The following is a 14,902-nucleotide window of genomic DNA, read 5'->3' on the forward strand; positions in this document are numbered from 1 at the left end:
GATTTCCAGAGCCGTTTATACACACTAGGCACTTGTATATAGTCATGAATATGCTTATAGAAACTAGCAGAAGCTTAATGTTCACCCCAAATATATACCCAATGATCATTCTCATGTGTTGGATTGTCCTGTATAATTTGCTTGACATCCCCCAATTCCTGGTAGGCTTGAACAGAAAATGGCCGATAAAACATTGAATCCAAATCCTCTTCATGATACATCTCCACTAAAGAAGCATTTGGGAATAGTGCATAAGAAAACAGCCTGGGGTATCTATGACTCAAAGGTAAAGATGAACCATTAACCCTCCAATTATCTGACCAAAATAATAAAGTATCTCCTTTGCCATGAATTACAGCTGTCACTCCTCTAAAATTGTCAACATGTTTCATGACATCTCTCCACCAAAAAGATCCACACAATTTTTCCTCATGAGGCACCTTGCCTTGATAATGTGCAAACCATATCAGATCAACCCAAGGTAATGCCTTCTTATTATAGAACTTATCCAGAAATTTAATCAGTAAGGCAGCATTCTACTTTTGAAAATTAACAATACCCAATCCTCCTTTCAATTTAGGCTTACATACCAATTCCCATGCAGCCAAAGACTGTTTAGGCATACCATCCTTATCTCTCCACAGACACTGTCTCAAAATTCTGTCCAACTAATTAGTCAACCCAATAGGCAATTGCAAAGAACACGGAAAGTGCAATGGCATAGAAGATAGAGCAGAATTAATCAGCTGCAAACGTGCACCTTGGGATAAAAAACTAGAGCTGGATGATAACTTCCTTTCTAGGCGACACACCAAAGGTGATAACTCACTGATTGTTGGTTTAGTAGTGCCAACATGCAAGCCCAAATTGGTAAAAGGCATTTTACCTACCTGGCTGTCAAACACATCAACCAGCTCTTGAAGTAAATCCTCTGGAACATTGATAGGAAACATCTGAGACTTATCAAAGTTATTCTTTAGTCCAGTTGATAATGAGAGCTTCCTCAAAGTTTCCTTCATGAGCAACGACTGATCCTTGTCGGCAGGTAGAATAAGCAAAGTGTCATCAACATATTGCCCAATAGAAAAATCGGGATCATTTGTGTGAATAGGAAGTGGCAATAACCCTTGTTGTACCAAGTCATTCGAGCACGGATGCAGACAAATCGGAACCAAAGAGATAAAACAGAGGAGAAATGGGGTCCCCCTCCCCGACTCCCCTTTTGCACTCAAATTGTTTCCCAGGTATACCATTCAAAAGAATAGAAGATGTACCAGTGGTCAAAATGATTCTAGCCCAATTGATCCATTTATCACTAAAACCTTTACATGTGACTATAGCCAATAAAGACGCATTGTTTGGATCGGAAAGCAAATTTTCTTTGATTGAAGGGGCGGAGATTTGGCCAGCATGCACAACCAAAAATGTGAAGAGATGCATAGTCTGGTGTTTTGTGGAGTAGACATTCCATGGGTGTTTCATGATTAATGACTTTGCTAGGCAACATGTTAATGAGATGTGTGGCAGTCAAGAAGGCTTCATCCCAAAATTTGAGTGGCATTGATGCATTTGCAAGAAGGGCAAGACCTACGTCAACAATGTGGCGATGCTTTCTTTCAGCAGAGCCATTTTGCTGGTGTGCATGGGGGCATGACACATGATGCTCAATGGCTATCTTTCGAAAAAAGGAATTCAATTCTCATATTCACCAACCCAATCAGATTGGATGGTTAAAAAATTTCTATCAAATTAGCGTTCAACAAGTTGCTGGAAATTATGAAACACTTGAAAGACATCAGATTTTTTCTTGAGGAGATAAATCCATGAAAATTTACTAAAATCATCGATGAAGCTTACATAGTACTCATATTTCCCTACAGACATAGGTGCTGGTCCCCATACATCGGAGAACACAAGTTGCAAGGGATAGGTAGATGCACTAGTAGACCTCATATAAGGGAGTTGGTGGCTTTTGGCTCTTTGGCAAGAGTCACAAACCGACTCAATGCTAGATTTATTCGAATAAGGGAGTTCATAATTGCTAAGAACTTGTTGAACAATGCGAAAAGAGGGATGTCCTAAACGACTATGCCATCTGACAACTGAAGGCTTGGTGATGCTAAAGACATGTTCATTCTTATGAATGATGAAGATATCAACGGGTAGAGGCCATGCAGGCATCGTCCTTTAAGAAGAATTTTCTTCGTTGCCTGATCCTTGACATAAAAATATCACGGGTGAAATTCAATAAATACTTGATTATCTCTAGTAAAGCGATGAACTGAGACAAGATTTTTTGTGATGTGTGAAACATGAAGAACATTTTTTTAGATGCAAGGATTTAGAGGGGGTATTAACAATTGCATGATCAACATGACTAATGTTCATACCTTGTCCATTGGCCTAGAACCAGGTGTGCCTTGTACAGGATAGAGCTGTAACCCCGCCGCCACCATCTACAGGGGACAGCCTCCTTAGGCCTTGTTTGACCGAGGAGTTTTGACCTGTTTTTAGTGTATATTCCAAGCGTAATTAAATCAGGTACCCTCCAATCCACCGTACGAGCCGTTTGGTTGAAGAGTATCGAATCAAGTAAGACTGAGTTTTGGACTCAATACTCGTCGGATAATGAGGATATCGAAACGCGGGGAGTACCTAGCGTTTTTTCCACTCGGCAGTGCGGCGCGAGACACGGTGCTGGCGCAGAGCTCCCCGTCCCTGGCGCCGTGTTCACACGACTTTACGCGGAGGCCACCGCCTGTATCCACGCCCGCGGTCGAGCAATTAACAGCAGTGGCCGGGCTGCCGAGTGGAAGTTGTGGCGTGCGGCACTGCCACGTACGTCCTCGCTGTGATGCGAAGGGCCATAAACAGCAGCACTCTGTGCCCTCACAGCGTTGCGGCATCTCAGCAGCAGTATTAATGTGGAGAGTATTTCAGGGTATATTTTCACCAAAAACTCTCCACGAAACACCCCATAACACACTCAAATACTGTATAACCAAACGAGTCCTTTTATATTTGAGGCGTACTAATGCAACTTATGGGGATCATTTCAGCAATGACGCCGAGTCTAGTCATGCAACCTTTTATATTTGAGGCGTACTAATGCAACTTATGGGAGTGATGTCGTACACTAATCAAATGCAGGTTGGAGGTAATTTGCCCTGTGTTCATTGGTACTAGCATATTCGAGCTAGAGAAAACACTGTCTTTCTGATGACAAACTGTAGGTACCTGGGTCAGAACAGTTGCTAATAATATTATTCTCCCTCCAATGCTTAATAAGTGACATTAATTTAGTATAAAGTTGTACTAGATCTTTTATAAACGCTTATTATAAATCAGGTGAGTAGTAAATTTCTCCTGCAGAACCTCACATTCCCGTTTGTGGAGACAGTTCCTTGCTATGGTGTGCAGAAAATTCGGTGGTACACTAGTAATGCACCAAGGAGTGGGCCAAAAACTGCTTTTGTTCTTCCTTGTGTACTCGGGGTAAGAGGGTTGGACCAAAATTCTGCTTACGTTCTTCCCTGTGTACATGCGTTAAATGGGTTGGCAAAAGATCTGCTTGTGGCCTTCCTTGTGTACTTGGGCTAAATGCGTTGGACCAAATAACTGCTTATGTTCAATTATCGTACAGTTTTTTGAAATAACCATATAGGGAATATTTCATTAGACAATCCTTTTGCGGATATTACACATATGATCACCAGACGAGACACATAGACAAATATACGTGTCAAGCACCTCTGCACAAGGAAGCCCCTAAGAAGTAAAATTACAATTCCACCCTTAGAGAAACATGTGCCTCGTCGAAACGTCGTACATTGTCCTCGTCCGTCACCATGGTAGCGCCCAAAAAAGAGGTGAATATCCTCCATACCTAGATCTGAGAGCACCATCGCATTCAAAGATGCTTTTCGAACCGATGAACCGGGTTGTCGCTAGTGACGGACCCGAGACTTTGTGGCACGTCAGCCAAGGATCTTCCCGTGGTCTGCAAAACCCAACGCCGTGATCTTCACCCGACATAGTCAAACAGAGAAACATCGCTGCCTGCCATCATCCACGTCCCCAACTACAAGAGTGTCGAACACCAACAACCGGACACAAATCTCACCGGCTCCAGAGACTAGTGAGATGACCAGGCCACCTGCTCCCCGATGCCACTGGTTGGAGCAATGTCGAGATGGAGGAAAAGCATAGGCAAATTATTCTGACACAGCGCGGTCTCCTCCATAGAAGCGGTGCCTCAAGGAACCACTAGGCCAAGCCTAACTATAGGCAGGAGTAGTCAATCCTAGTCCCCACCCCCTGAGACCGTCGCCGGAGCAGCCGATGGAGGAGGCAGGGACCGGCGACTTGGCCGACGTAGTCAGGAGCAGATGGGCCGCCGGTCAGATCTCTTTCCCTGTAGCGGGTCGAGGCAGCGAAAATTATCGTACAGTTGTGCATTGTGTCAGACTCCAAAAAAATCTGAAACTGCCTTCAAAAAAAATCTGAAACTGGACAAAGGGTTGCCTGAAATCTTCAGACCCCCAATTAGATTCGATACGCAGAGACCAAACTTCGGTCCACTCAGTACGCCAAGCAACACGTTTCCGTTGTACCTCGTCTGATTTACATCTTCCTTGCAGTAACAATATATTTCTCGAATAATCATATACTGGATAATCATATACTGGAGTACTATACTACATTCACATGAGAATTGTGCCTTATGTGTGGTACAAAAGCGTGTAATGTAAAACGCGTTGGATCATATGTCCACTGCTTGATTCCACTTGCAGTAAATTCTTCAAGCATAAACTCATGAATGATGTAGTTTCTTTTTTCCTTTTATGTTTTTACCTCCTAATGAAAACTACGTGCATGCCAGCTTTACATTTTCCAGATAAACAAAGACATATGCAGGAATGGTACCAAACGACTCCATTTTATTTTATTATCATGGGAAAGAGGATCATATACAAGGATTTCAGAACATCCCTTCGTTCATGTTCAGCTATGATTCCTTCTCTATTCCCACTTCCGATCTACGGGGTTATCTTGTAGCGCAGTCTATAGCACTGCAAACTTCTTCGCTCAGAGACGCGAAGTGGTAGCAGAGTATGTGCAATCTCCGCTAGCCCATCCAATCCTCCCTTGCTCGTTGTCATATACCACAAGCATATCCCGCATCGTAGCATCTGCAAAACACAAGATCACAACAACGGAAACCATTATTACAATGAAACATGCCTGGTGTACTACTAGTTTCAGAAACTGAAATCAATATGTTCGTCAGGTTAATTCACACCTCCAATTATGATCCTCTGGTTTTGACCAACGTCAGATCCATCGAGGATGCCCAAGCACGCAATGTTATTTTCCTGTCACAAATATTCAAACACGTGTTAGTTTCTATGATTTGCTGCACAGCACTGTTTACAGTTAATTGAGTCGTCAAAGGTTTACCACGCGGATGAGATAGTTTTTGGGAAGAAGAGTCATGACAATGTTGTTGTCAAATCGCAACGTCAGTATCCCAGACGGCCTGCTGACATCGTCGAAAGGTTCGACTGTCCCTCTCCGCATCCAGCAGTTAGGCAGGGCAGGATGACGCACCGGGTAGAGTGTGTTTCCAAGAATAGCTTTCAGTTGCAAGGATCCAAATGCCATGACTTGCATGTCCAATGAGAATCTCTGATCAAAATGCATGGGCAACATAGTAGTAATGCAAGTTGTTAGAATTTTACTTTCGCGACAAGGGGTTTGTATATCTGGGTAGGCACGTAGGTGTAGGTAGCACCACTGTCAAAGACCACGTTCATTCCGTTTGCGTATATCTGATGTCCATCCAAATGCAGCGTTGCTTGGCCTGGTGAGTAGTGAAGACTGAAAAAAAAAACAACCTTGTAAGTATAATGTTTGGAACCAAGTGAAAAGAAAACAAGTACTATCAAAGATAACCTTCTCTAAATGTGGATATCAGTGTTATGCATGCAAGGTTAACAGATGTGCGGAAACCAAACACTGAATTGTTTTTTCGCCAATAACCAAAAACTGAAATTTACACCCAAATCCCCATCAACTCGGGATCGGGGTCACAAAAGGAGCAATTTTTTTGATGGGCGGTAGTGCTTACCCGTATTTTTTCAGTGGTGCCCAGGTCATGCCGGTGGAGGGCAACTTATCATAGTCCCCAATGAAGAGGTAGCCCCCTGGCCTTCCTGCTGCTGCTGCTGCTGAGGCAATGCCCAATGACATCCTTGGTGATCACCCCGTGCGCCTTGAGTTGCGCCACGAAACCTACCTTTCCCATCCCAAGACCAAGGAGGCCGTGTGCTGCTGGCGCCGGCGTTGGCTTCGGTCCTGGCAAGTTCTTGAGTCTCTGGTCATATCCACAGCTTCGCAAAACGAAAGGTGAAAATCATCAACATCCAAATCTAGTAGGCACTCAACACGCAGCAACATTTTCAGTTAGTGTCATACCCGAACACAATGAGCTCATTTCTTCCCCCACCGAGAGAGATCGTGTCGTTGACGAGGACACCTTGTGTCGTCATGTCGACGTACTCAATTTCGTAGTGGCACTCATGTGGATGTTTCCTTGGGCATCGAGGTCTCCTACCAGGCAGGTCTGCGTGCAGTGAAGCACAGAACGGGTCTTTACAGTCCACCCTCAGGTTGGCAGGTCCTGGCTTGTAAAAGCGTTTTACCCCCTGGAAAATCAGCACCAAATCAAGAAAAATATCATGCCAAGATTGTTGTACATTCTTTGCCAATTTACTTGGACTGAACATTTGGCGTCAAACACATATGTTACAATCGTAAGTAAGAGGTTATGAGTGTGATTTACCGGGCTTCCGTGGCAGCCGTGGCGTGGGTGCTGGCACTCCAGCCAGGTGACGTTGCTGCCAGTGTCGATGTCCAGGTCGTAGGGCTGCAGGGGTTCACCAATGTTCATCTTAACAACGAAGTGGCTGCAGAGGTACAGAAAAAAACGTGTCAAAATGTATGCAGAAAACCTCAAATCTGATAAGGATGATCAAAGCTTTGCCAATTGCCATGAAAGGATCGGAGAAACATACCCAGTAGGGTAGACATTGCCTTCGAGCGGGTACTTGATGTAGGAGGCGGAGGAGGGCGCTAATGGAAGCAGGAGCAACAGGAGACCGATGATCGGAGACCACATGGCAGCCATGGTGGGGGAAGAGGGCAAAACGCTGGCTTGAGCTCTAGAGTTCTGCTTCTCTGCTGAAACTCTCTGTTTCTTTGGATGGTGCGAACAAAGTGGTGTGGTATTTATAGCCGTTGGCTTCGGAGCCTAGTTCACTCCACTGCTTTGTGTGCCTTAGTTCATTTTTTTCTTAAGCTCTTTTTGTGGGTCGAGTGTTGATTTTTTTCTCAAGCGATGGGTACTCGGGCTTAGCAATTTAGGTTGGCCACAGGTACATATGCATAATTATCTTTTCTAAAATATTTTTCCCTGCCTTTCATAATGAAAAACTAGCATTCTTGTTTCCTGACTACTAAATCCTTGTTTGGAGCAAGGGAATTTTCCCAAATTCCGGCAGGAATAGAACAAAATTGTGTCAAATTAATGTGAATTTCATGTACAAGGCTCAGTGATATTAAGGCCAACGAGAAGATTCATAGAAAAAAAACATTATTTTCGTTTACATAATCATATCACTCAAGTGAATACAATGGTTGGCTAGCCGGAGCGCAACCGGTGGTGATATACTTATACTAGCCCTCTATTTTTATGAATTCACACGAATAAGTGACCAATAAATAGTGATGTTGTGCATGACACTCTATAGAAGATTAGTGATCAAAGTGGTGTGGTATATCTATATCCGTTGGCTTTGGAGCTTAGTTCCCTCCACTGCTTTGTGTAGCTTAGTTTTTTTAGAGCTTTTTTCTGTGGTTTCAGTGTTGATTTTCTTCCAAGTGATGGGTATTCGGGCTTAGAAATTTAGGTGGGCCACAGGTACATATGCATAATTATCTTTTCTAAAATCATAATGAACAAATGACCTTCGTGTTTCCTGACTACTAAACCCTTGTTTGGAGTGAGTCCGAAAAATTCCTTGTTGGAGCAAGGGACTTTTCTCAAATTCCAGGAGGAATAGAACAAACTTCTTTCAAACTAATGTGAATTTCATGTGTTCCAAATGAGGCCCAGTGAAATTAAGGCTGAGTTTTCATTTACATAATTGTGTCACTCAAGTGAATATGATGGTTCTCTGGAGCACAAGGGTTGTGATATAATTATACCATCAATTCATTTTTTAGAATTTACACAAATGAGTTACCTGTAAATAGTGATTCTGTGCATGACACTCGGAACTCACAAGATCAGTAATAGGTATACTTAGCTTTCTATTAATCTCAAAGTAATTATAGGCTAAATGACTTAAGCATTTCCCACAAGATACTGTATTGAAGACAAATTTCAGATAAATGATGGCATGCCAAACGATACACATCTGGTAAACTAATGAGGCATCACATGTTTTTCAGCTATTCTTTTTTACTTCAGAAATTAGAAAAAAAAAACTTAATCTGATCTACTTAGCTGTACATGATACACACATATGCAATGTAACTTCCAGGTTGTGCATGTAGGCATATATTTACGGCACAAAGTTCTTAAATTGTACAGAAATTCCATAGTTGTTTAAACTTATACACTGAAGTGTTCATGAAGTATAGATGAAAATAGTGGTTTATTTCTAGTAAGATAACCGCAAAACAGAATCATATTTCCCAGAATGTTCACAATTATGTCTCCGTCAATTCTGAAGCACATTTCCTCAATTGTGCTCACACAATAGGATAAGCAGTTACATTGCAAAATATGTACCAATAGTATTATGGATACAGCACAAATATATAAGGAAACTAAGGAGGGTGGTTTCAATCTCCGCTCCATCAAGCAACAATTATTTGGAAATTAGAAAGATAAGGAAGCATGCATCATGAAACGACTTGGCGAGTTCTAAATGACTTAAACATTTCCCACAAGATACTCTGTAGAAGATACATTTCAAATAAATGATGACATGACAAATGTTACATGTCCAGTAAACTAACGACCAGTGGCAGAGCAACATATCGTTTATGTTGTCAAGTGACATCACATAAATTTGGTTAGTACCATGATGCAAGCGATACACCAATTTTGACTCTACAAGTAGTAGAAATTGACCTCACTGGCCTCATTATTAACCCAGTTTGGGATTTTGCATTACTCACTGCTAATCTTAGCGCCACCGCTGCTAACAAGGTATCACATTTTTCAGCTCAATTTTTTTACATCAGAGATAAGAAAAAACTAAACTTATTTTGATCTACTTAGATGTATATGCCACACATATATGAAATGTAACTTCCAAGATATACATATAGGCACATATATTTACTGCAAAAAATCATTAATTATGTGAACATATATATATTAAAGCGTGCATGAACTATATATTAAAACAATGGTTTATTTCTAGTAAGATAACCACAGAAGAGAAAATAAACATTGCTAGAATGTTCTCATTTCTGTATCAGTCATTTTTGAAGCACACTTTCCTCGATTATGATCACAAGAAATGGATAAACAATATTACATTGCAAAATATGTCTGATCGCTCATTGTGGAAAGCGCGGAAATAGATAAGGAAATTAAGGAAGACGGTTTTGATCTCCACTCCATCAAGCAACAATTATTTGGAAACTAGAAAGATAAGGAAGCATGCACCATACCATGAAAAGGACAATATGATACATGAACTGACAACTGAAACTATTGCTACTAATGTACTATCACAACTGGCAAGGCTATTTACAGTACACAACACAACAGAACGATTATTCCAGTGTTCAGTTCAATACAGAAGTTTGGTTTCCCTATACGTGTGGTGTGGAAATTGAAGTAAGATGACTAAAAGGTTTTTGAACTTATTAAGTATCATGAGATAGATTAGTAAACTGTTGTAAATCATAATCTCACATCATCCTTGCTATGCTCTCTCAATGTTTAAACTATAAATCAACAAAAAAAAGGCAGTATGACTTTTTATCATAGATTTTTTGATTCATCGGTGCAATTTTTTGCATGTGACTATAACACAACGCGTGCTATGATTTGAATATAAAGTGAGGCATCAAAGGTCAAAGTTGAAGCTCAGCATGCCAAAGTATTATTTATTTAGGTTTGATCTGAAAAATCTATACCTAATCAGTTGCGGACTGCCATGTGCTCATAAAACATTACTATTGTGCATCATAAGTCAGCAATCAGGATTTCTTTTTGCAAGTTTCAGACTAGAGATGGAACACTCATGTTGAAAAGAATGCAAGTTCAGTTTACTACTCACAGTTCATATTACAGTCATACTGCGTGAATGGCAGCTCATCAGGAAATATATAGTCACAGAAGGCGTACTCACAATGTTACCTGCCTGGTCCAGTGGAGGATTTGGTTCCAACCCAATGTAAAACATACAATTGTTCAAAAAAATCGGAAGCATGCAAACATCGAATATATTGCATATACAAAAACTAGAGCTTCAACTAAACGTCATGCTAGAGTAAGGAATCCATCTTGCTATCAACAGGAGAATCAAACATTTTAGTGAACTTACTATTTGTCTCTGCTACATGCTCATCCATATCTGCATTCACCCCTCATTTGCCCAGGCATGTTAAAGCAGTACAGACTTTATTTGGATGGCAATAGCTGGCATTCATTTAGATTGTTATAGTAGACTTTATTTGTTGTGCAATAAATAGTATTGTAATCACCTTGAATAATTCGTTATATTTAGAAAGATTCTCTCTGTTTCAGTCATTTTTTATTTTATCAGTTATAATCACATTGAAGGGATATATAGTATTACGTTGCAAAATAAATATGTAGTGATGAACTGATAAAAGATCGTTCCAAGATGCACCTCCAAGAAGCAAATATTGTAAAACAAAAACATAAGGAGGGAGCATCTTGCTATTAAAACGAGAATAGTCTAAGCTAGCTACAGCTAGTTATGTCCTACAGAAACTCATTAGGTAATTATGTTACACTCGGGTACAACAAAATGTATACAATGTTAAGTACATGTCATCAGCTGGTACATAGTGTCACATTGTAGTTGAGATGCAGCATTTCTGTTCTGTGTCAATGTTTAGATATCAAGCAATAGCTAAACCACAGTAGAGAGTAATCACTGCAAATTTCATCAAGTATCTTGTTATTTTGCACCTTTTTAATCAGTAGAATCTTGTAAGGGGTTGTGTGATGATAACGCAACTCACCTTTGATGTGAGAATTTAAGGCGAGGCAGCAATGTGGGTCAGAACCAGTGCACCTGGCCTCAGGGTCGTTCTCCCAGCAAACTTGGATGTTCACTAGTTTCATGTTTTTGTGCTGTAATGTACTACCTCGTCCAGTAATATAAGATATTATTACAGTATAGGTTGTAATAACATATTATATCGCGGGACAGAGAGAGTACCTCCAAGGAGAGCTGTACCCCTAACTCTATATTTTCACTAAAATTAAATGCAAAGGTCCTTTGTATCTTTTGAAAAGAAATTATCATCCAGAACCTTAAGGTCAGCATGTGTAAATGCTCAGGTTTGATCTGAACATCCCATACCCAGTTAGTTGCAGTCTGGTGTGTACATATAACATTACTATAGCACATCAGTCCACAATAAGAATTTTATTTAACTTGTCCATTACCTGCATATTCCAGGGCAGCATTCACTTTTGCAATCGTTTAAAACATAGAAGAATCACATATTTGCAGTTAATTTTTTTAGAGCTTCAAGTAAGACATGTAAAATATAGACTCCATTTCATTATGAACAGGAGGAGCATACACATTAGTAATTTCCTATCCACCTAAACTGGATACTAATCCTTCTCTCTTTTCTGCCTTATTTCCCCAAGGCCCATGTTCATACACTACATACTTTATTCAGATGGAAAGAGCTGGCATTCTTCAGTGCTTGTTTAATGATTCAATCTGAAAAATGGTCAAGGAAAGGAATACATAGTAGACTTAGTGCTTCTATTGCATGATCCACGGATCCAGCCAAGCTGCCCTCTCTCATTGTCATAAATTATTATCTGATCCTGCATTGTGATGTCTACAGAACAGAAGAAGAATTGCGATTATTACAAGAAGATGCACGTATCCTAATTAGAGAAACCATACTATATGTAAGAATGTTGTACCTCCCATCACATTGAAATTCAGTTTAGCCGCTGAACCATCAAGGATGCCCAAGCACACATTCCCATTTTTCTGCACAAAAGAGTGAGGATATTTTAGCCTTCACTTCTTCAGTAAAATGTTTATTAAAAAATTACTGTGAGTTGGGTTATCAAATGTTTACGGTGACAATGAGGTAGTTCTTAGGAGGGATCTCCATGACAGAATTCTTCGCAAAGCTCAAGAACAGTGATTTGAAATCCTTCTCGACATCAGACACAGATTTGAACACATTCTGCCCTTTCCAGCAAAGCGGCAGACTGGGGTCTGACACTTGTTTAAGTGACTTGCTGAGACCAGCTTTTAGCTGCAAGACAAGCATCTGATTAATTTACTGCTTCTTTCTTCAAATTCATGGAATTTAGAATGAATTGCAGTTGAAATCTACCGCAGAAACAGTCGCTTGGTATGGCTGGGCAGTAAAGTAGGTATAGGTGCTGCCGCTGTCAAATACCACCTCCATTGGCTTAACGCCTAGCGAACGTCGATCAAAGTACAGTGTTCCTGAACCCGGTGAGTAGTAATTCCTGAAATAAAAATGTCTTATTATGTGTGAAAGCAAAAAAGAAAAATCTTACTGGAACCTCTATATTATTTACATAATATATGGAATCCAAGTATGTAAATCCTAAATAATGGGCACTCAATTTATGTGGTAAGCAGAGTCTGAGTTAACATGTTTTAACAAACAAAAAATATTTATCCTTTGTCCTAAGTACCTCAATTGATTGGAATTAAGTATATAATTCACTGCTTGATCATAGTCTTGGAACTTTCAACAGAGTAGCAAAAAAATTGAGGCAAAAATGTTTACCCTCATGTAACTGAAAAGAACAAAAGCATATTCTACTCGACATGTTGTTTTTAGAACCACAGTGATTCATTTAAGTTCTCTCATGTCCCTGGTGATCAAGAACTCAACTAAAAACCACTGTAGCCCAACTCTTATACTCGGGGAAAATACAAGATTTGCATTTGACAACAAATCTACAGAAGTTCTCTTATTCAATTTTTTTAAGAATAATGTAATTCTTACCCAGATGTGCTGCGAACCATGGGCGCCCAAGTTGCACGCGAAGTGGGTACGACATCGTCCCCGAAGAAGAGGAACCCTCCTCCGTTCGTGCTGAGGCAATGACCAATTACATTCTTTGCGATCCCTTGCTGCTTCAGCTGCGAGAGCAGGCTAACTGATCCCTTCCCAAGCCCAAGCAAGCCGTCTGTCGCCACCTGCGCCGCGCCATTCTTCCCCACTTGCTGGTCATACCCACAGCTGCGCAAAAAAAGAAGCAATTAAACATCAAGAACTGAATCCAATCACCACCACTAAGCCAATGCATCACAAATTGGCATTATATGAATTACCCAAAGGCGAGGCTTGCACGGATGCTGGATGAGTTCCTCAGGGACAGCGTGAAGTTGTCGGCGACGAGCACGCCAAGCGAAGTTGCGCTGTCCGTGTACTTGATCTGGTAATCGCATTGCTGCGGTACAGCGCATTTCTTGGCAGGGCTCTCTGCGCCGTGCAGTGTAGTGCAGGCCGACGCTGCACAGGGAACAAGCTTGTTCTTCGTTGGCTTGTACAGTTGGTGTGGCACCTGCAACAACCATCAGCAAGAACATCAATCGCAAAACCTTGGGGGAAAGGAGAAAATCCAGGCCTGCATTTCTTACCGAATCAAGGACTAGAATTAGTGAGTGTACCTTGTTGCAGCTTTGGCAGGGAGCATCGCACTGCAGCCAGGTGAGGTCGCTGCCGGTGTCGACGTCGAGGAAGTAGGGCTTCGCCGGGTCCCCAATGTTCATGGTGACATAGTAATGGCTGCACAGAGACAGCAAACAGATTTGTCAGACACAGAATCAGCATCGAACAAACAAACCCGTGGAAGAACTGAAGAAAAACAAGAAGCAGAGGACGCAAAACTGAAAACTGGAAAGCATTTTGTGGAGCGCGCGCGTGAAGTCAAAAGTGTTTTCGGACTTTGTGACGGCGCCTTGGTCAGGCTAAGAGCAACGCCCGCGGAGGCACGGAGACGACAATGGACGACTGGCAGTCGCAAGAAACCAACCAACCAAAGCTTTGGAGTACTGTATTTGTTTGTTACTGATGAAAAAGCTGATCCGATTTTCCGAACTACGCGCAAAGAACCCGAGGAAATCCTAAGAAGCAAACCAATCTGACGAGGGGGAGTGGGGGAGGAGAGCGCGTACCCGGTGGGATAGACATCGCCCTGGAGCTGGAACACGGCGGAGGAGGACGACGGGGGCTTCGCCGGCGTCGCGGCGCGCGCTGGACCGGGCGCGAGCGGGAGCAGGAGGAGGAGCACGAGGCAGGTGGCCGCGGCCCACCTGGCGGGCGCCATGGCGCGCGGGAGGAAGGTGGCGGCGCACGGATCGCTGGATGGTTGGTGGACCAGTGTGAACAGCTGTCACGCTACTTTGTTTTGGTTGGAAGAGGAAACCCGGACGCGCCGAGGACTCGACGCATGGTATTTATAGCGGGGGAACGGAGCACGCGCTTGTTGGAACCTTCTGCCCGCTTTCTCCTTTTTCTCTCCTTTTGTTTTGAATTTTTGAGATTATTACGAGAGATTCAATACTCTCTCACTTTTTTTTACCTCGTGTTCTTTATTTAGTCT

The 14,902-nt window shown here is 41.8% G+C and overlaps 1 protein-coding gene across 1 annotated transcript; it reads right to left on the reverse strand.

The window, feature by feature from the left end:
* Nucleotides 1-11,817: 11,817 nt before the first annotated feature.
* LOC124682218 (aspartic proteinase Asp1-like) lies at nucleotides 11,818-14,641 on the reverse strand. Its single transcript, XM_047216949.1, has 8 exons — nucleotides 14,475-14,641; nucleotides 13,968-14,085; nucleotides 13,629-13,861; nucleotides 13,300-13,536; nucleotides 12,652-12,790; nucleotides 12,388-12,570; nucleotides 12,227-12,296; nucleotides 11,818-12,138 (listed from the first exon to the last, which is right to left on the reverse strand). The coding sequence occupies exons 1-8, from the start codon at nucleotides 14,624-14,626 to the stop codon at nucleotides 12,026-12,028; spliced, it is 1,245 nt and encodes a 414-aa protein (XP_047072905.1). The 5' UTR covers nucleotides 14,627-14,641; the 3' UTR covers nucleotides 11,818-12,025.
* Nucleotides 14,642-14,902: the final 261 nt, after the last annotated feature.

This window comes from Lolium rigidum, unplaced genomic scaffold (assembly GCF_022539505.1).
Source record: "Lolium rigidum isolate FL_2022 unplaced genomic scaffold, APGP_CSIRO_Lrig_0.1 contig_71028_1, whole genome shotgun sequence".
Lineage (NCBI taxonomy): Eukaryota > Viridiplantae > Streptophyta > Magnoliopsida > Poales > Poaceae > Lolium > Lolium rigidum.

What these genes read in the sequence shown, in the direction of transcription:
- LOC124682218 (XM_047216949.1), bottom strand. Translation starts at nt 14,626, where the DNA reads ATGGCGCCCGCCAGGTGGGCCGCGGCCACCTGCCTCGTGCTCCTCCTC. An exon ending in GGCGATGTCTATCCCACCGG is followed by an intron (nt 14,086 to 14,474) that starts GTACGCGCTCTC and finishes GTCTCTGTGCAG; the next exon opens with CCATTACTATGTCACCATGA. An exon ending in ATGGTTCGCAGCACATCTGG is followed by an intron (nt 12,791 to 13,299) that starts GTAAGAATTACA and finishes TTTTTATTTCAG; the next exon opens with GAATTACTACTCACCGGGTT.